General features: G+C 54.0%; 1 protein-coding gene across 1 annotated transcript; it reads left to right on the forward strand.

Annotated features, from left to right (window-relative positions):
* The first annotated feature begins 2,256 nt into the window (after positions 1–2,256).
* On the forward strand, positions 2,257–14,825 carry LOC119109770 (ATPase family AAA domain-containing protein 3A homolog). The gene is made up of 12 exons (XM_037233523.1): positions 2,257–2,314; positions 3,391–3,604; positions 6,716–6,810; positions 7,560–7,725; positions 8,283–8,440; positions 9,461–9,611; positions 10,531–10,633; positions 11,022–11,145; positions 12,074–12,257; positions 13,280–13,387; positions 13,930–14,128; positions 14,543–14,825. The coding sequence occupies exons 1-12, from the start codon at positions 2,257–2,259 to the stop codon at positions 14,612–14,614; spliced, it is 1,632 nt and encodes a 543-aa protein (XP_037089418.1). The 3' UTR covers positions 14,615–14,825.
* The last annotated feature ends 5,547 nt before the right edge of the window (positions 14,826–20,372 follow it).

The following is a 20,372-nucleotide window of genomic DNA, read 5'->3' on the forward strand; positions in this document are numbered from 1 at the left end:
GTGATTGGTGCCGACAAACGTGCTGATGATAGATCGAACTGATCGAACTTCAGCGGTGACAAAAATTCGAATGGAAAAAGGTGACAGGAATAAGAGCCGACTAGGATAAAAGCCGAAGGGCACGAAGTTAGCAGGAATAAAAGTTGTATTTGATAAGGACGAACAACAAAAAGTTGACGGGGATTGAAGTCCAATCAAACATTTACAGCTTAAACAGTTGAAAAGCCTCAGAAATAAAAGTTTAGAGGAATTAGAGTCGATAGGGAAAAGCAAAAATAGAAAAGTCAAAGACGGAAGTCCGAATAGGCAAAAGCCGGCAGAAAGTCCATGAGGTACACTTACTGTACATTAGGACACTTATTATCAGAAGCAACGGCCCGAAACGCCGAGCGCGGACAGCATAATCAGCGTGTGTTCTATCACGTCGTTTAGCGGTGCCTCCTGGCATATTAAAAGGCCGATAACTCGGCTTAGGAATCCGAACTCATAATGCCGAACACCGCTGTGGTTTCATATTCATTTGGGCGGGGCTGTTGTCCCCTACCCCAATTTTTTTTTTTTAAAGAACGGTTGAATCCGGGAGAAACCCATTTGTCGGCGTTCTGAAGAAGGTTGCGTCATTGTCCCCTGTCCGTTCTCCTCCCCCCCCCCCCCCCCAGTCATTTTGCGAAACTACGCCCCGGGCAGAATAACCAGAAAGCTGATGGCCTTCCTCACAGGCATCAAGCATCATAGTTTTGTGTCTGGAACGGGCCCACACAATGGACACAGTCACCCAACAGATGCAGTATGTTGTCCTGCGGCCGCCCTGCGTACCCCGCTCTCCTCCCTCCCCCCGACGTAAAGCGCCGGGGATACAAGAGTCCCGCACCATCGCGCAGCCGACGAGAGCCAGGTGATGCTGCGAAGCTGTTGAGACCGTTATTTTGGCGTCGTATTCAGTGCCTTAGGGAGCAGCGCTCTCCGAAGGTTACCTTAAGATTTGTGTGGTCCCGTCCCGCCCCATTCAGTGGCATCATGCTCCGTCCATTCCCGCCTGATCTCGTCCTGTTTCGTCCGGTTCCATCTGCTCTTGTATGGTTCCGTCTGGTCCCGTTGATCCCATTCTGTCTCCTCTGGTACGTTTCGATCACGCCCGGTGACGTGCGATGCCGCCTGATCGCGTCCGGTCACGCGCGGTCCCGTGTGGTGCCGTCAGGTGCCGTCCGATCCAGCCTCATCCGAACTCTTCTGGCCCGGGCCTCTTGTTGTGATCTGGTCCCGTGTGGTGCCGTCAGGTGCCGTCCGATCCAGCCTCATCCGAACTCTTCTGGCCTGGGCCTCTTGTTGTGATCTGGTCCCGTCTGGTGCCGTCAGGTGCCGTCCGATCCGGCCTCACCCGAACTCTTCTGGCCCGTGCCTCTTGTTGTGATCTGGTCCCGTGTGGTGCCGTCAGGTGCCGTCCGATCCAGTCTCATCCGAACTCTTCTGGCCCGTGCCTCTTGTTGTGATCTGGTCCCATGTGCTCCCCTCGCCTCCCATCCAGTCTCATCTCTATGCCCGTAGCCACAGCGTAATCTGCATTTTACAACAAATTTCAAATCCTGATGATTTGCCTCCCAGTTCGCCTTTATCATTTCGATGATAAAGGCGAACTGGGCCCGGCGTGGGTAGTAAAGAGGAGGCCGTCGTATTGCTGTAAGAGACCGTAACGCATCAAAATGTGGCTCGAGACGATCAGTTTTATGGGTCACAGAAAACGGACGTGAATAACTGTATAGAATGTTCACCCTTCGACATATCCATATCTATCCATTCACCCTTCGACATATCTATATCTTCGACATATCTTTCGACATATGCCTTTTCTACTGTTATCCCTGTGAACTTCCCGTTTGGACTTTTCCTTTTCCAATGTTATCCCCGTCAACTTGTATCATGTTCGGTTGTGGTTCATCGACTTTGTTCAGGTCCGACTTTTATCTCTGTGGATTTGTATCCCTATTGTTTGTTTTTTTTTTGTATCCCTATTATATTTTATTGTTTCCCTACTGATCAGTTTTATGGGTCACGGAAAACGGACGTGAATAACTGTATAGAATGTTCACCCTTTTAGAGCACCCAACGACCTACGGTATCTGAAGGCCCATTCGGGGGATCCGGTCCATGTTTTTGACGTGGCCACGATATCTCGAGATAGCTCGGGGTGCGAAGTCATCCAGGTGCCTCAAAATTCTCGGAGAGCCCGGACACCGCGAGGGGAGTCATCATGTGGACATGGTTTTGACTGGGGCTGCGAAGGGACGCGCCATGATCTGTGAAGGGTTTTCTCATCGTAAATTCCCCCGATACGGCCGAAGGTTGTCAACTGGAACCCGCAAGTGCTGAGACCAGGATATACCCACAGGCGGCCCAGACGACTGGGCATCGCAAAGATATTTTGTCTTTGGATTTCGTTCCTCGTGTAAAGGGCCTGGCATGGTTGGGGCCTAAGTAAGCATTTTGGGTAACTGAACGAAGCATGACCAGGACCAGTTGCATTTCAACAAAACATGACCAGGACCAGTTGCATTTCAACAAAACATGACCAGGGACCAGTTGCATGTTCAACAAAACATGACCAGGACCAGTTGCATTTCAACGAAACATGACCAGGACCAGTTGCATTTCAACGAAACATGACCAGGACCAGTTGCATTTCAACGAAACATGACCAGGACCAGTTGCATTTCAACAAAACATGACCAGGACCAGTTGCATTTCAACGAAACATGACCAGGACCAGTTGCATTTCAACGCAGCAGTATTGGTTAAAGTCAAAAGAACGCGACGGCTTTCAGACGGACGACTGAATGACAGCGCGAGACGAAATTCGAGCAAACTATTTCCTAGTTGTCATGAGCCATGAGCTTATTTCCTCGGACATGAGGTTGATTTTGGGCCCACAAATGGAATTAAAACCACGCATGCCAACACATCGAGAAACATCCTCTGCGTCGTTTTGCCAGCAAACATACCGGTCGTTACATGTGATTTATGTTTTACCACCTTATAAGTGTAATTCAAATGTGGATATCCCGCGTGGGGATTGACCCGGAGCTTCCGTATTTCACGTAACTGTGGCTAGCTAACTACTGTTGACTCTCGTGTCAGGTTCCTTCCAGCTTGCCTGGTAGCCTTGCTACTGTGCACGATGTGGTTTCCAATGTTGTTTTCTTTGCAGAGTTTATTGAAGGAAGCGATGTAATTTTGCACAAAAATATCCCATTGTTGTCGAAGCATATCTATCAGTTTTGCTGCACCGTTGTTGACAATAGGAATATGTTTGTGAAAACTGTCATTTTTATTTGCAACTGCACGTTTTTGTTTCTTTGTATGGCTAATGCATCTAACGAGCTACGTTCCTGGCAGCAAACGCGCGCGAGATCCTGTCGGTGACCAAGCAGCAGGAGCAGACACGCCAGCTGGAGCAGCAGTCGCGCATCAAGGAGTACGAGGCTCACATCGAGCAGGCCAAAGTGGAGCAGGTGCGCGCGCAGGGCGAGGAGCGCCGCAAGCTGCTGGCCGAGGAGACCAGCAGCACCAGCAGCGCGCTCAGTACCAAGGACCAGCTCTCCAGGAAGAGGTGACTGACGACGGCCGCGAGCCGGTGGCGCTGGTCTCGGAGCACGGAGTGCGGGCCGCTGCCGTCGTCAAGGGCAACCAGGCTGGACTCGTTACTGGGTCGCACTGGCTATCAATAACGCAATGGGCGCGTTATATGCGTCCATTCAACGGGGAAGTTAGTTGTCAGCTAGCCAGGGGGGACAGCCCGACACGGGCGCTCTTATTTTAGCACCGTTGAGCACACAAAACCCTCCGCAGTCCGGTCTGGTAAAAAGGCTGGAGGCTAATTACTTAATGAGCTCGATCCGTATGACTTGGGTAGTGAGTGTAAGGCACACGCAGCAAGCTACGCCACGACATATTTCGAACCCAAATCTACCTGTGCAAACCATTCCAAATTATTAGGTGTATAGAAAACGTTGACGGTAGCCGGGAGTAGGGTGGCGGGGGACTGATGCGCTGGTGGGTTAGAAATGACCACGAGCTGGATAGCATGGCTCGGCTAAAATATCTGCACGTGCGATTGCGCTGCTGGGGGGGGGGGGGGGGGGGGGGGGGGGGGGCGTGGAGCTCTCTGGGGCATGTTGCTGGCACGACGGGTAACCAGTGCAAGGTGATGTATGAAACGGGAACCATAATGATGTTCTGTGTTATTGGAATGGATGATGTTCTGTGGTATTTTGTTATCAAGCTGACGATTACCTAGCTGGGACAACGCACGCCAGCTTATACCACGTTTTGGTAGCCGATTGTGACACGGCCGTGTGGTGTGAAGGACAAACAATTTTAATTGGAGTTAAAAGCTTTCACAGCTCTGAGGTGGATTGTATTTAGTGAGGTTGGGTGGCTGTTTACTGTTTGCATACTTATGATACCTCATCACGGGGCACTTTTCGTTTGGCTGCATGGAAACACAGCAATGTCCACCGCACGCTGCACCACTGCACGCTGTACTCACTGCACACTATACATGTCATGGGTTTCACTTATCGGAGCGCTTACAGGACAATCCTGGCCACGCCTCTGTGGTCAGGAAGCCCTATGTAGCGCGTATGCATGCGACGAGCTTATCCTGACGTCTTGGTCCCGGCGATCGGAGGACGGCTCCGGTGGCCCAGAGCGAGGCCGTGCCCTCGGGGTGGGTCACCAGACCATAGGGTCTGTTCGAGGGTAGACCACGCCCGCTACCCCGGTTCGGATTTTACGTCGATCTGACCTCACATCTGACCCAAGGTCTGTGAAATTAGTAGTAACTATGCTTTCGATTGTCTAGTTTTGTAAGAAATGACCTGAAAGTTGTATGACATTGTCTAGTACTCTAGTACATTGGCGCACTAGATTGTACGGTTTTCTAGGAATTGCCTTCGCCGACAGCCACGGCCTGATTTTGATTTGCTATAGGTCAGCGATCTAACTAGGGATATATAGTTTGGATTTATACTATTGGATTGGATACTATTTGGATACTATTTATTGATTGGATACTATGGATTTCTACTATTTCCAAAGATTGGCTATTCCTTTACCTACGCCTACAAAAAGTTTGACGCGGCTACACCGTGCCGTTCCGAAGTTATGACAGAATTGTGGAAGCTTTTGTGAAACATCTTTGGGAGTTATTTTGAAAAGTACGGGTGAAATTGACTCCTCTTCCCCACTCCAGCCCACGCTACCCACCCTTCCCACATGTGATGGCGTGTTTAGCGAGGGCTTTCTTGTCGATGCATTCTCCCATCTAAACTGCCATGCATAATGCATGCCTAGATAAAACAGTAGTGATAGCTTTATTCTCCGGGCAAATAAAAAACCAGCACAATGGAGATAAAGGTGCGGTGATATTTCGGCAACATGCTTTTATCAAAAATAATAGCAACTGAATTCAAAATTGCCTGCCACCGATCTTACTCGATTTCAGTTTTTTTTTAACAGCGAGCCACAGTTTGTACAGGACACTAACATTCAGGACATTAAAGAAGTAGCGATTACCAGCCATTGTTACAATGCAGTGTATATCTCAGAATTAGAAAACGCAAAAAGTACGTGTACGTCCAAACGAATTCAAGGGAACAGGCATCACGCATCACGATTCATTCAAGCATGTGAGTTCAACTAAACGGGCATCACTCATCACGCGTCAATTATAATGAAAACCATTTCTAAACAGGCATCGCGCATCACGCGTTAGGCATTCTTCATACATGTAAACGATTTTAAGCTAGCACACATCACACATCAAGGCACATATCACGTTCGCGTAATCGGCCATGATGAGCCTTGTACGCTAAGGATTGGTCGCCGACTTCTTACAAGAAAAGATTAACCTGTTTTCCTGTCTGGGTGGTCCTATGCTCTGTAGGTGGCTTTGAGCTCTGGAAGGGGCATATGACCCATACCTCCCTCGATTTCAGCCCGAGCGTGTTTGCCAACAAAATGGTCAGCGAAAGGAGCATTCCCTGTTTTGTTTTTAGCGTTTCGCAGGTGTTCATTACATATCAGAGGAGTAGGGCGCATAGACTCCCTAACATAGATTATGGCCCTCACATGTTTTTCACACAGGTTACAGTTATTGTCGTGAACCACTTTTTCCGTGCAGACCCTTTGAAACCCAGACTTGCATAAATGATATCTATTGCCACCCGGGCACTTAGGCTTCGAGATAGAAGATTTCATGAGAGACTTTTAGCTTATTGTTCTTTCACGCTATGCGTACGCGCAGTTTTGCTTTTCTAACGATGTATTTGATTTTCCAAAGCAAGTGTTCATCTATGTATGGTAGCATTAAGAATCCGTCAGCCGAGAGGGCGTGCTCCCGACTCCTACCGCCCATCCCCCAACGCGCTCTAGATTGTTTTTACTTTTTCCAGCATTCCACCTAAAAGTCGCGGACAATATCCATTGTCCAACAGCGAAGTCCGTATTCTGTTTATGCTCTTTCTTTCCTTCTCACTGCTTGGTGAGCTGTTTCGAGCCCTATGGAGCATGTTGTGAGTTATATTGTGCTTAGTGGAAGTTGGATGTGCAGATTCCACAGTGCACAATTATATTATAGTTTGGTGGGCCTGATAAAGAGGTATGTTCCTAACGTTGTGCGGTTGTGCGGTACGCCCCTAACTTCGTGATCCATTTGCAGGTCGGAGGATCAGCTTATCCAGCAACATCGGATGAATGAAGAGAATCTTCGGAAGCAGGAAGAGTCCGTACAAAAGCAGGAGGCCCTTCGGAAATGTGAGAAAGGATTGCAATTTGATGGTCGTGATCCTCTCCTAGTAACTCCGCGGACTGTAGTGTGCTCGTGTGTCGATTACTGAACTACTATTCAATGCATTATTTGGTTAAGATAAGAGATCTGAGCGTCCTAGATGCAGTCATCTCCAAATGGTTACTTCCTGTTTATGACATGCATGACGTCATAAACGGGACTTGTCATAGAAACTGGTTGTTGTGGTGAGCCAGGCTAAAGGCAAAGTTCGCCTTGCTTGAAGAGAGGTCAAGTTTTAGACTTGAGCCACCCGGCCCGGCAGTGACCATTTATGCGTGGAGGCTGGTATTCTTGGCGCTTAGAACTTCAAGCCAAAGCTGCATGCAGTTTGCTGCAAGGGAAAGATGTCTCAAAGGGAGCAGGCTTAGGCACGAGGCCAGCGGCACGATATACATGAAAGTATGGTCCTGAGATAGTTGAGAATTCTAACCCTGTCCGACTCACAGCAACGCCTGTAATCCACTAGGAAGCAGACCATGATGATATTATCTAGAGTATTTTATCGTGTGATTTGCTGCGACCGAAGGGAAGAGACATGCAACCATTAAATTACGCAACCATGTACCCTAACTCGTGGCTTACAGCGACACAGAATGCTTCCGTTTTTCGCAATAACTACATGACTCTGTGTGTCGACCCGTCCGTATGTACCGGTCGTCGTTTACCGGCGTGGGACGGGACGTGTGACGTAGCCGTGACTCCTCCCCCGTCTTAGCCACGCTGGAGTACGAGATGGACCTGCGGCACAAGTCTGACATGAAGAAGATCGAGGCGGAGATGGCGGCGCGCGCGCGCATGGAGCGCGACAACCAGGACTTGACGCTGGAGCAGATCCGCGTGCGCGCCGCCGAAAAGCGCGACACCGTGCTCAACTCCATCAAGTGCGTCACGGTCGCTCGCGTGCCCTGGCCGTGACTTGTGATCTTTTGATGGGCTAAGCCCTGTTAGATACAGTCGCTTGGAGTAGCGTTCGCTTGGTGCAAATATGCTTCGGTGGGGACGATTTCGTGTGCAAAAGTTGCCGTTACGTATGATGATTCACTCATGTGTTGGTCTTAAATGAAGAATTTGCGGTCATGGACGTGCATTTTCAATTTGGATAGCATCAAAATAGAGCCGAGTCCTTATAAATACTTTAAAGCAGCTCAGGTGCTAGATTTCATCCGGATCGTTTGCCGGATAGCCCCCACAATATACTGAAGAAGAAAAAACGCTCCGCTCTCGTCATTACCTTGTGTTTGTTTATCTGTTAACGAACTTTTTGGTGTACCCCGTGGGCATTGCTTCTGTAACAGATGTGCCCTTCATTGGGTGGACGGTGACCCCCAACAGTGGCCTGCTCTGCTGAAGTGTTGTGGCGTACACTGTCCCTGCGTGCGGACCTTCCAGTCTCCAGCCCGCTGGCCCGACCGTCGCCTGACCGCGCCGTGCCCGGCAGGACGGCCGGTGCCGTGCTCGGCGAGGGCGCCTCGGCCTTCCTCAGCGACTGGGACAAGGTGGCAGCGGCCGCCGGCGGCGTCTCGCTGCTGGCGCTCGGCGTCTACACAGCGCGCGGCGGCGTCTCGGTCGCTGCCCGCTACGTCGAGAGTCGGCTCGGTCAGTGGGCGGGTGACGGGGACCGAGCTGAGCGCCTCTCTGCTGGCGCACAGACGGCGGGCCCCGGAGCAGCTCGCCGGTTGGGGTTGGATGGATGTTTTGGCGGGGCGTACGTCGTTCCGAATGTAGGTGGTGTCCCTTTGTGGCTTCTTTATGGCAGGTTTGAACGTTCACTGTTGGCCGACCCTGGGGTTGGAAGAATTAGTGCTGGTAAGTATCAGTTAGGTCTCGGTGCGGTGGATTCACCTGGGGTTTCAGGGTCCGCCGTGCTCCGACCGCTGCATTCTGACTTCTGACCCCTGTATGAGGATCCAACGGTTGTCAGGTTATTATGGGCAAAGCCCCTGTAAGCCCTACCCGGCTGGGCCGTCACGCTCTCTAGAAGCCAAAGTCTGGAACGGCGGGTCGAGGGTTAATGTAGTTGTCAGCAACAGGAAGTGCAATTCTTTAATACGCTCTCGGGTGCGGGTCGATTTGCCCCCCACCCCCCTCCCGAAGGATTTTTCCAGGGTGATCAGTTGTTAGTCGCAATTGTAAAGCCGTCAGTCATTGCAGATGTGTTGAATTGCACAACTGAAATTGCCAGCCCTGAGCCGCCTCATGGCCAGTGGATTGTCCAGCTGTGTTCTCTGATGTGCGATATATCGCCCGAATGTCGTGTCAGTAAACATCCTCCTTTTACATTCTCATGAAAGTATGCTTTCCAGAATTGGTTGTCAGAATTACTGCGTTCCCATGTGGCAATTTTACGAGTCAATTGCACGAGGAGAGTGGGCAATGGTGACATTGCCGCCTCGCTCGTCCCGCGGCGTAAAATGCGTCCCGCTGGCAATCGCGGCTGTCTTGATTGGGAGGAATGCGACGCTCATTTTTTCTCGCCTTTCCCATGGTATGAAGCTGTCCGTCGGGCAGTTCTGGTTGATCCCTGTTCTCTGCCTGTGCCGTCGGCATCGGTCAGTATTCGCTGTACGAATGGGGAGCGGATTAACCCGCCGTCTGACCCCAGTCGTCCGCCGTCAGGCAAGCCGTCGCTGGTGCGCGAGACCTCGCGCTTCTCGCTGTTCGACACGCTGCGGCACCCGTGGTCGACTCTGCGGACCCGTCTGCAGAAGAGTGAGACGGACGCTCTGGCCGGCGTGGTGCTGGAGCCCAATCTGGAGGCTCGGCTGAGGTCAGTGGTGCTGTAGTCCAGTCTGAAGACGCCAGTTTAGGTCAGCGGTGCTGGAGACCAGTCTCAGAACCCCAGTTTAGGTCAGCGGTGCTGGAGACCAGTCTCAGAACCCCAGTTTAGGTCAGCGGTGCTGGAGACCAGTCTCAGAACCCTAGTTTAGGTCGGCGGTGCTGGAGACCAGTCTCAGAACCCCAGTGTAGGTCAGCGGTGCTGGAGACCAGTCTCAGAACCCCAGTTTAGGTCAGCGGTGCTGGAGACCAGTCTCAGAACCCCAGTTTAGGTCAGTGGTGCTGGAGACCAGTCTCAGAACCCCAGTTTAGGTCAGCGGTGCTGGAGACCAGTCTCAGAACCCCAGTTTAGATCAGCGGTGCTGGAGACCAGTCTCAGAACCCCAGTTTAGGTCAGTGGTGCTGGAGACTAGTCTCAGAACCCCAGTTTAGGTCAGCGGTGCTGGAGACCAGTCTCAGAACCCCAGTTTAGGTCAGTGGTGCTGGAGACCGGTCTCAGAACCCCAGTTTAGGTCAGCGGTGGTGGAGACCAGTCTCAGAACCCCAGTTTAGGTCAGCGGTGCTGGAGACCAGTCTCAGAACCCCAGTTGAGATCAGTGGTGCTGAGTTGGAGCTGGAGCCCAGTTTGAGGACCTGCCCCAGGTCAGTGGCGCCCGAGCCAAGTCTGTGGGCCTTGGCTTCATCACCACTGGCGGGCTGGAGCCCAGTCAGAGAGCCCGCCTCAGGTCGCTGGCTCGGGAGTCTAGCCTGGACGCCCGGCTCGGCATGGCAGGCGGCCAGGCGTTTGGCCGAGCGGGGGCCTTACATCTTTGGGAGCTCTCAAAAACTCCCAGTCATGGACGCTCATATATTAAGTTTGGGGTAAGCAAGCAACTCACCTTATCGCTCACACCGACATCTTGTACTTTCAGAGATATTGCCATTACTACGAAGAACACAAAGAGGAATCGTGGCATGTACAGAAACCTGCTGTTCCACGGGCCCCCAGGCACAGGAAAAACGCTGTTCGCGAAGGTTAGTCGTGGTCCCCTACTGCGTGTGATCGGACGACTGCCAAGACTGTCTGTAGGATCGCACGTATTCGGCACTGAAGCCTTCGTATTGTCCCATCATCACAGAGCTGAATACGCGGCTTGAACAAATTTCCCTGCTGTTTCAAGCATGAATGGTATGAAAGAGCATTGACATCGCTTAAGCCACATGGATTGTGTGGTTTTCTGCAAGTGGCTTCGAACAGGCCTTACCTGAAACCTGTTACGCCATAGCTTATGTGGCGGTGTGGCCGTCACGTGGCCGAGCGTGTGTCATCCTCACTGCGACATTCCGTCCCATTCCTAGTGTATGTCACCATCCCATCACTTGCAACCGCCGAGGCTGACCTCCCTGTGCCCCGCGCCTGCAGAAGCTGGCCAAGGCTTCCGGCATGGACTACGCCATCCTGACGGGCGGCGACGTGGCGCCCATGGGCCGGGACGGCGTCACCGCCATCCACAAGGTGTTCGACTGGGCCAACACGTCACGTAAAGGTGCGGTGATGGCAGGCAGGGCGGATTGTGGCGATCCTCAGACGGCGGACTGGTGGGGTTCTCAGACAGCGGACTGGTGGGGTCCTCAGACGGCGGACTGGTGGGGTCCTCAGACAGCGGACTGGTGGGGGTCTCAGACGGCGGACTGGTGGGGTCATCTTACGGCGGTTTAGTGGGGTTCTCAGACGGCGGACTGGTGGGGTTCTCAGACGGCGGACTGGTGGGGTCCTCAGACGGCTGACTGGTGGGGGTCCTCAGACAGCGGACTGGTGGGGTCCTCAGACGGCGGACTGGTGGGGGTCCTCAGACAGCGGACTGGTGGGGTCCTCAGACGGCGGACTGGTGGGGTCCTCAGACAGCGGACTGGTGGGGTCCTCAGACGGCTGACTGGTGGGGGTCCTCAGACAGCGGACTGGTGGGGTCCTCAGACGGCGGACTGGTGGGGTCCTCAGACAGCGGACTGGTGGGGTCCTCAGACGGCGGACTGGTGGGGTCCTCAGACGGCTGACTGGTGGGGTCCTCAGACGGCCGGACTGGTGGGGTCCTCAGACGGCGGACTGGTGGGGTCCTCAGACGGCGGACTGGTGGGGTCATCTTACGGCGGACTGGTGGGGTCATCTTACGGCGGACTGGTGGGGTCATCTTACGGCGGACTGGTGGGGTCATCTTACGGCGGACTGGTGGGCTCCTCAGACGGCGGCGGCACGGCGGTATGACAGTGCCGAAGGTTGTAACCCCGGGACCGTCACAACCCGGCCTTTGACGCCATGGTCCTTGAAGTGGATCGTATTGTCGTGCGAGCGCCGGCGGCCGTGTAGCCGCGGTGTTACCCTGCGCGTGCATGAACGCCGTGTACCATTCAGACTTGCTGTCCTTTGTTGTCATGTTTGATGGGTGTCCGTCGGTGTGATCACGTTGTCGTTGTCAGGTCTGATCATGTTCGTGGACGAGGCGGACGCATTTCTACGGAAACGGAGCTCAGAACACATCAGCGAGGAGCTGCGCGCCTCCCTCAACGCCTTCCTCTACCGCACCGGCGACCAGTCGGACCGCCTGATGCTGGTGCTGGCCTCCAACACGCCCGAACAGTTCGACTGGGCCATCAACGACAGGTGAGAGGCGCGCCCGCCGCAGCCAGTCAGTGGGAGGATAGATACGCAACCGAGTGGCACCACTGAGCCGCGGACAGTCAGCGGCAGGACAGAGAGAGTCCGTGCATATGGCATAGTGGCTCCACTGAGCCGCGGACAGTCAGTGGCAGGACGGAGAGAGTCCGTGCATACGGCATAGTGGCTCCACTGAGCCGCGGACAGTCAGCGGCAGGACGGAGAGAGTCCGTGCATACGGCATAGTGGCTCCACTGAGCCGCGGACAGTCAGTGGCAGGACAGAGAGAGTCCGTGCATACGGCATAGTGGCTCCACTGAGCCGCGGACAGTCAGTGGCAGGACGGAGAGAGTCCGTGCATACGGCATAGTGGCTCCACTGAGCCGTGGACAACAGAAGCGCTGGTCTCTGTTAAACGGCTTCGCCATTGGGGTGAGTGTTGACGTGTTCGGCTCGACCGCCATGAGCAGGTAAGTTGCTGACCTTCACACCCTGACTGGGCAACGGGCCTTCAATGGCAGTTGAGGTGGTGGGTGACCCCCGTCCGAACGCGCTGTCAGCGAGAGGTTACGTTCTGGTGAACCTTGTGACTAGTCCATGAACAACAGTTCCAGTGATGAACCCCACCTTCTTGAATCGTTTCACTCAGCATCCGGCTTCATGTAATCTTAATTGATCGTGCTAGTATGCAATCGGCTGTCTTCGGTCTGTTGTCCACAAGGGCTGCTTGTGTTTTCCGATATATCCAGGAACCCATGTTGGCTTTTTCAAACTTAACGTGGCGACATGGTTCCGCTGGTTCTTGTCAGGCAACTACCATCATGAGCATGGAAACACTGTCCGTTTATTTGGAGATCAGGCACCTGTTACCTAATTGTTATTCAGCTTTTCCTGTGCACAGAAATGTCCCATGCTCTGGCCGTCCGACTAGCCGCCAGTACGCGTCCGGCCGGGCCCGGCCGGCGGGGGCCGTTTCCCCCCCTAACCGACGTGGTAACGATTCCCTAACTTCGGCCATGTTACGACAGGCTGGACGAGATGGTGGAGTTCCAGCTGCCTGGCCTACAGGAGCGCGAGCGGCTGGCGCACTTGTACTTCCGCAAGTTCGTCCTGGAGCCAGCCACGCAGGGCGTCAAGTACGTGACGGGTGGTGGCGGCCGCAGGCTGGGCTCTGGCGTCACGCGGTCTGTGTAGCGTCCAGCTGCGCCCCAATTGCCGGAACTCAGCGGCCACTTGTGTTATGCCTGCTTACCATACTGGAACGCTCCAGCGAGACCCTTCTGGTTTTACTTGATAGGGTACAGCGTGCGTGTGTTACATGCCTTCAGATTTACCTGGTACTTCGCTGCATGGTTAATTGCAGCGATACCAAATCACAGTGTTCATCTGCGGTGGTTGAAATGAGGAAGATGAAGAACGGGACCAGCTCTAATCCAGTAGTTCCATACCAGCCATATCTTCGATACATCCGCTCTGTCCCCACATTGACGCCTTTGGTACGTTCGGTTGTGTGGCCCGGTCGCATTCGGTACGCCCCAGCACGAGGCATTGGCTGGTACGCACCCCGGCTGCCAAGCTGGCCGCATCCAGTGGCGCTGTGTGCGGTGCCCCCGTGGGTGGACCACGGTGCCGGCCACCGCCGCCACCGCCGCGCTGACCGGCCGCGCTTCGTCGCCAGGCGGCTAAAGGTGGACAAGTTCGACTACGGCGACGTGGTGTCCCGGATAGCGCTGATGACCGCCGGCTTGTCGGGCCGCGAGATCGCCAAGCTGGGGGTGGCCTGGCAGGCGGCCGCGTACGCCAGCGAGGACGGCGTGCTCACTGAGAAGATGGCCCTCGAGCGCGTGCAGGACGCCATCCGGCAAAACAGGAAAAAGGTGACTCGTCGCGCCGGCGGTTCATGGGAGTCAGCGGCCGCGTCTTGTCAGTGACAGTAATTCAGTGCACTGCTGGGCTTTCGGGACTAATGGCAGTGATGGGTAGGCGATTGACGAGACTTTTTCCTTCGTGGTGTTTTCCATTGAGTGGAAAGCTTGCAGTTCCAGCAAATGCTTCTTTGCCTGCCTTTGGTACGCTTTATTTTCGGCTGTGCGCGGTTGATCCACGTCGTCCGCCTCCAATTATCTCCTGTATTGTTGCAGCCCCGGACTTGGTCTTTGTCGGTGTGTTTACCACCATTTTCTCTTGGCACGTGTGTGGGCGTCCCTCGCCGTCGTGTCCACTCTCGTGGAGGCCCGCCACCCCGCCGCCCGGCGACAACGCCCCACACCTCACACCCGCCTCGTCCTCAGATGGAGTGGCTCAGTGAGGAGGAGCGACGCGAGGGCAAGTCGGCGGCGCCTCAGACGGAGCCGGTCGTCTAGCGCCGCGCCCTGACCCGACCTGACCTGACCTGACCCGGCCCGCCCGGGGCATCTCTCACCGCAGCGCGGGCGTCTGCGTCCAGTCATCCAGTGTTATGTTTGCGCCGGTCGATAGCTATTGTGACCGGCGGCCTGTTTTGATACATGGGCCGGGTTCCCTCTGGCCGGTGGCCCCAGGGAAGGCTGCGCCATTTTTCCCGCGCGCGTCCCTTGGGCGGGCCGGGCCCGACGGACCGGCCCCCTGTATACGTGCATTGTCTGGAGCTGCTGAGCGGCGGCTCACAGCCGGCGAAGGTGCCGCGCGACTGGCGGCCATCGTGAAGCATCAATACATAGCCCGTGATCGAGCCAGCGCCACCGGCTGTTACCGTCCGGTGGAGCAGCGCACCGGTGTACACACAGACGATGGCGTTAGTGTGGCCCGTGACATGAGCTGGCCAGGTGTGCAGAACAGCTCAGGAGCCCCCGCTGACGGGGTCAGACTGGACTGTGGCTGGAGTGGAGTGGGGTGGCCCGCCGGCCCGACCCGAAACGGCAGATCACTGGCCGGCGCGGGGCCGCCCCAGTGCTGCCAGTCACAGGGCCTGGTGAGCGGCTTCGGAGCCGGCCCGGCTCGGACCGGCAGACCGCTGGCCGGAGCAGGGCCGTCCCAGTGCTGCCAGCCACAGGGCCTGGTGAGCGGATTCGAGGCTGGACCGGGGACATACCGCGTAGCGTAATCTTCGTCGCTTATTCAAATGCAAAACTCACAGCAGTCTTGCGTGAAGTTGGCCACCATGACCTTTGAAACGTCAAACAAGGTCCTGACCTTAAATGAGCATGTGAACTGCTTAGAACAGGTGTGCAGGTTCTGAGGGCACTTCGATACCAACCTGGAGTTTGACCTTGTTTGACCTTATTCGAACATGATCATGGTCGTGGTCAAATTTGGTCATGACCTAGGAACCTCAAGCTTTTTTAACTGAACAATTTGGTTATGATCTAGGAACCTCAAGCTTTTTCATGACCTACGAGCCTCAAACTTGGACCCAAGTGAGTTCACGCACAGGCCACCCTACCGTGTGAATTTGGTGTCTAGCTCTTAGTTTCTGAAATGCCGGGGGGGGGGGGGAAATTGACCCCCGCGTCCGGGTATCCAATATCCAACTGAGCGAAGGGTATCCAACCAGCCACCCGGGCGCGTGTTGAAGTCAGCATTGTGGGGGGGGGGGGGGGGGGGCAGGCACTCCGAGAGCATAGGCAGTAACACCCGTGGATGAACGTCCTCGTTTGTGTTGGCCTTTTCTCATTTCTGACCTCATTTTGATCCGCCCTTTTTAATACTCCGGAAACCCTTGCCTTTTCCCGGGCAAGAGTTCCAGTGGATTGATCGCGAGGGTCGCGTTATGCTTCCCGGTCAGGGGATGGACGGTCGTTCCGTCCCAACCAGGGGCGCCTACCGGCTGCCTTTTTGGCGGTACAGGGGAATCCCTGAATGTACATTGGTCGCCTGCCTGACACTGGAGCTCTTGACCCGGAATTTAGACCCGGGTCGACGCAGGGGTCCTCACTGACAAGACATAACCCGTATCGACCCAGGTGTCCAGTAACTGGAACAGAAACCACAGTTCAGCACAAGGGGCCCCAGGCTGAAATGGGATGGAGAGCTCCCCGTTCTGCAATGGGACCCCTGACTGGCACATCACCTTCCATTATCTCATTGCGGACTCTCAACGTAAATGATCATACTTTCACTGTCAGAGGTCGACGAGCGCAATGCAACGCAAGAGGCCCTCTGGCATTCTGGGTCTGGTCTCCGTCCCTGTTCAGCAAATGCTACCCTGACCGACTTCGGGTCTCTTGCGGACACAGGACCCTCTGTGGGGCAATGTGGCCCCTAAGCGACACAGATCTCATTATTTCAGGGGTCCCGATCAATGCAAAGCACGGATCCCGGCCTTGTCCTTGCCTGGGAAATGGGCTCCAAGGGCTTACACCGGCGCGGAGTCGACTGTTTGTTGTCGGTCTCCGACACAATCCCGCTTTGTCCTCGGGTGTCTCCAATCGGTGCAACAGACTCTCCGACTGACATCTGAGGGCCCGGCTCTGCGGACCGGCGTCCACGACCGACTGACATCTGAGGGCCCGCCCGGCTCTGCAGACCGGCGTCCACGACCGACTGACATCTGAGGGCCCGGCTCTGCGGACCGGCGTCCACGACTGACTGACATCTGAGGGCCCGGCTCTGCAGGCCGGCGTCCACGACTGACTGACATCTGAGGGCCCGGCTCTGCGGACCGGCGTCCACGACCGACTGACATCTGAGGGCCCGGCTCTGCAGACCGGCGTCCACGACCGATTGACATCTGAGGGCCCGGCTCTGCAGACCGGCGCCCACGACCGACTGACATCTGAGGGCCCGCCCGGCTCTGCAGACCGGCGGCCACGACCGACTGACACCTGAGGGCCCGGCTCTGCAGACCGGCGTCCATAACCGATTGACATCTGAGGGCCCGGCTCTGCAGACCGGCGTCCACGACCGACTGGCATCTGAGGGTCCGGCTCTGCGGACCGGCATCCACGACCGACTGACATCTGAGGGCCCGGCTCTGCAGACCGGCGTCCACAACTGACTGATATCTGAGGGCCCGGCTCTGCGGACCGGCGTCCACGATGTGACCTACGAGCTTTTCGTACTTGCTAATCGGGCACTCGATCTCATATGCCCCTCTACGGGCCCCTCGAGCACTGCCCCGGGCTGATTCTGGGCTCCTTGCCGGACATGGCCCTTATTGTGCACTGGTCCCCAGATCGACACAGGGGCCCCTTCATTGTTTCACGGGCCTCGACTGATGTAAATCCCAGGCCCTGGTCCTGTCCTTGCTTGGGAAATGCACTCTGAGTCTTAGACCTGACGCTGAAATAATCTTGTGGGGGGGCCCGTCACGTGTCACGGTCGCTACGTCTCTGTCACAAGGGTGCAGTTTTGCAAAATAAGCTAAGGGAGGCTAAGCGGAGAGTCCCTAGCCTTAAACACGCAAAAATGTTTTTTTCTGGATCTGATCCACTTTCCTCTCAACGTAATGGGGTGGATTTCTACCCAATGGAATGGAAACTAAAACATGCTCTCATACGCTTCCTCGCTGTTCCTCGGCGGAGGGTGTCGTTGGACATTATCATCACTTTGTTTGGCGGCGGTCATCGAAATCACGCTTCGGTAATCAATGCAGTGTCGATGTTATGTGGATTTAGACGTTGAACGTGTACGGCTTTAGGAGTGAAGAGAGTGACTGGATGTGCGTGACTATAAAGCGCTGCCACGGGAACCCCCGGCGTGTAGTGGTAAGGCGGGCTGCAAGCCGCAGCGCAGCACTCGTGTTAGGCATGTAGGCAATTCTGATATCAGTCAGTGGAATGATCACTGGGTTTGCATGCACATTGTTAAGTTGCAGGTGGCATCATATGATGAGTTTTTAATTGACCTGGGTGCATATAATTATAAAAAGGTACGCTAACACAAATTGTGCTCGCTCCATATTTCGCCCATCTCCCCACATAATGCAAGAAAAGGCACAGACCGATAAATGTTACCCATAGAAGTGGAACGAAGTAGGATTTTGCTTGTCTGGGGAATGCACGCATTTTACAGTTATCCGTTGAAACTCCTACCGGTTAGGCTTTACCCCTTCAGATTCAAATTGACCTCTCCAATTCCGATCCCCGTCTCCCCCCCCCCCCCCCCCTCTATCGTAGAGACGTGATTACGTCCACGCGCCAGACCACAGCGACACGATACAAAAGCGTTGCCCACGGTCACTACGGTTATCCAACATGTAGCGAACATTTATCCTTTGTTTAACATCACGATACACATACGACAAAATCCAACCACCGCATCACAAAAACTTTCCGGTCTCCGCAACAGGCTCTCAGTTTGCAGCTACAGAGATTTCGGTTCCCACGAAACACAAACCAACGTAGACGTTCATTGGGCACCCGTATGGATGTCACCTCCACGCACTGTCACGTATTATTGTTACTCCACATTTGTACGGGGTTTTGAACTAAAAAATAACCATATTGAAGATTCCTGGGCGTAGGAACAGGTGGTCACGCCCCCCCCCCCCCCCCCACTTTTCAAGGTGGGGGGCGAGCAATGTTAACTGTCCCCCTCCCCACTTTTCAGATTGAGGTTGATTTGGCTTATTTTTGCACTACATTAAACATGTACGCCGATTTGCGTAGTTCACCAGTCATCTCCCTTAAGGTGCGTCATCTTTGTTGTGTGCTCACTGGCCATCGCATAGTGTTACAGCCGCAAGGCCGGCGCCGTATGGCCTGGAGACTGCAGCGCCGGGCGTCGAGGCTGTTATCGCTGACTTGCGAGCGCGCAGGTTCAAGACCATATTGCGTAGCTTTCTTATCAGTAGTCAGCTCTGACAGGATCGTGAGCATTTTAAGACGAACATGGGTTGGCCATGTTAATACAAATTAGGAACCCCATTTCATCTACAATCTACAGTGAGGGCGAACTCAATATCTCTGAAGAACACAGAAAAACACGGAACTGGAGTCTATGTGGCAACTATTGGACTAACTGCCATGATCATGGATGTCGTTGCGTCAATGAGGGTTACTATGCTGATACGGTACTATGACTGATATACGGCTGATACTATGCTGGCAAGGACGGTCTGGGTTGCAACTTGCGTAAAACCGAAAAGTTTTGGCCCCGGCAAGTGCCACCAGACGGCGAGCGCCATGTTTATTTGTTTTCTGGATAGATAAATAGCTGTAAAAACACGAAAAATAGAGATTTTACCTTTACTCTTCCAGTTCACCCACCAGATTCCAACTCCGTGTCGCGGTGCTTTTAGGGCCAATCCGTTCTTTTCATCGGTCTAAAAACCGCACACGTGAAATATACGCTCAGACTGCCTTCTAAATGTAAGATCTGACGTCATGAAGCGTTCAAGGATGCTTTTTCCGAAGCGTCGTCATTTTCGTCCACCCGTTGGCTACAACTTAAAATTAGCTGTTTGGCCCACGCTGCGCGGCCACGGAAACTGCAACGCCTTGGGGTCGAGGCTTGTGTTTCCAACATTTTCGAGTGCGCATGCTCAAAATTAGGTCACATAACTTGTACTACTAGTCGATTTATGCATTTAAAGGTAATCATTTCCGAAGCGTCATCATTTTCGTCCACCGGTGGGCCACGGCTAAATATAAGCCACTGGGCTAACGCTCCGCGGCTCGATCTGCAATCAAATTTTCATTTTCAAATTTGGATCAAACACATCCATCTACAATCTATCTTCGCAATGTTCTCAATGTCTGAAGACTCCAGACAAAAATTTTGACAAAGCATCTGAATTCTATCGGTTTAGAAAGAGTCAACTAACCATTGTAAATTAAGAGCGCCAGTGATTTCTTTCATGCAGGCGTTCAACGCCTGATTCCTGCAGGTTATTCACCTCAAAATATAAACAGAGTTGAGCTGGCGGCAGCTCCTGGTTTCTGTTCTGGTTACAAGGTAAGCATAACAATAAAACGAAGAAAACCGTGCCACTTGTTAACAAGTAAGCTACATCCGGGGATCTTGGGGGGATCACCACAAGATGGGCTTTTGTCAACCTTGTGTTTCCCCTTGGCAAGGCTCTGGCTACGCCCCTGCCTACATACAGAAGCAGATCAAGTCGTGTGCGTTGCATGATGGGCAATGAAGTGTCCGTTGGGCTAATTCATATCTATGGCATACAGCTTCCCGGAGGTTATTTTT

The sequence above is a fragment of the Pollicipes pollicipes genome, unplaced genomic scaffold, assembly GCF_011947565.3.
Source record: "Pollicipes pollicipes isolate AB1234 unplaced genomic scaffold, Ppol_2.1 Scaffold_7231;HRSCAF=8579_pilon_pilon_pilon, whole genome shotgun sequence".
Classification (NCBI taxonomy): Eukaryota; Metazoa; Arthropoda; class Thecostraca; order Pollicipedomorpha; family Pollicipedidae; genus Pollicipes; species Pollicipes pollicipes.

Bases quoted from the DNA above. Each gene is read 5' to 3' on its own strand.
- LOC119109770 (XM_037233523.1), top strand. From the start codon at position 2,257: ATGGTTTTGACTGGGGCTGCGAAGGGACGCGCCATGATCTGTGAAGGG. The intron at 11,146-12,073 runs GTGCGGTGATGG...TGTCGTTGTCAG, and splicing joins GGCCAACACGTCACGTAAAG to GTCTGATCATGTTCGTGGAC. The intron at 13,388-13,929 runs GTACGTGACGGG...CTTCGTCGCCAG, and splicing joins CCAGCCACGCAGGGCGTCAA to GCGGCTAAAGGTGGACAAGT.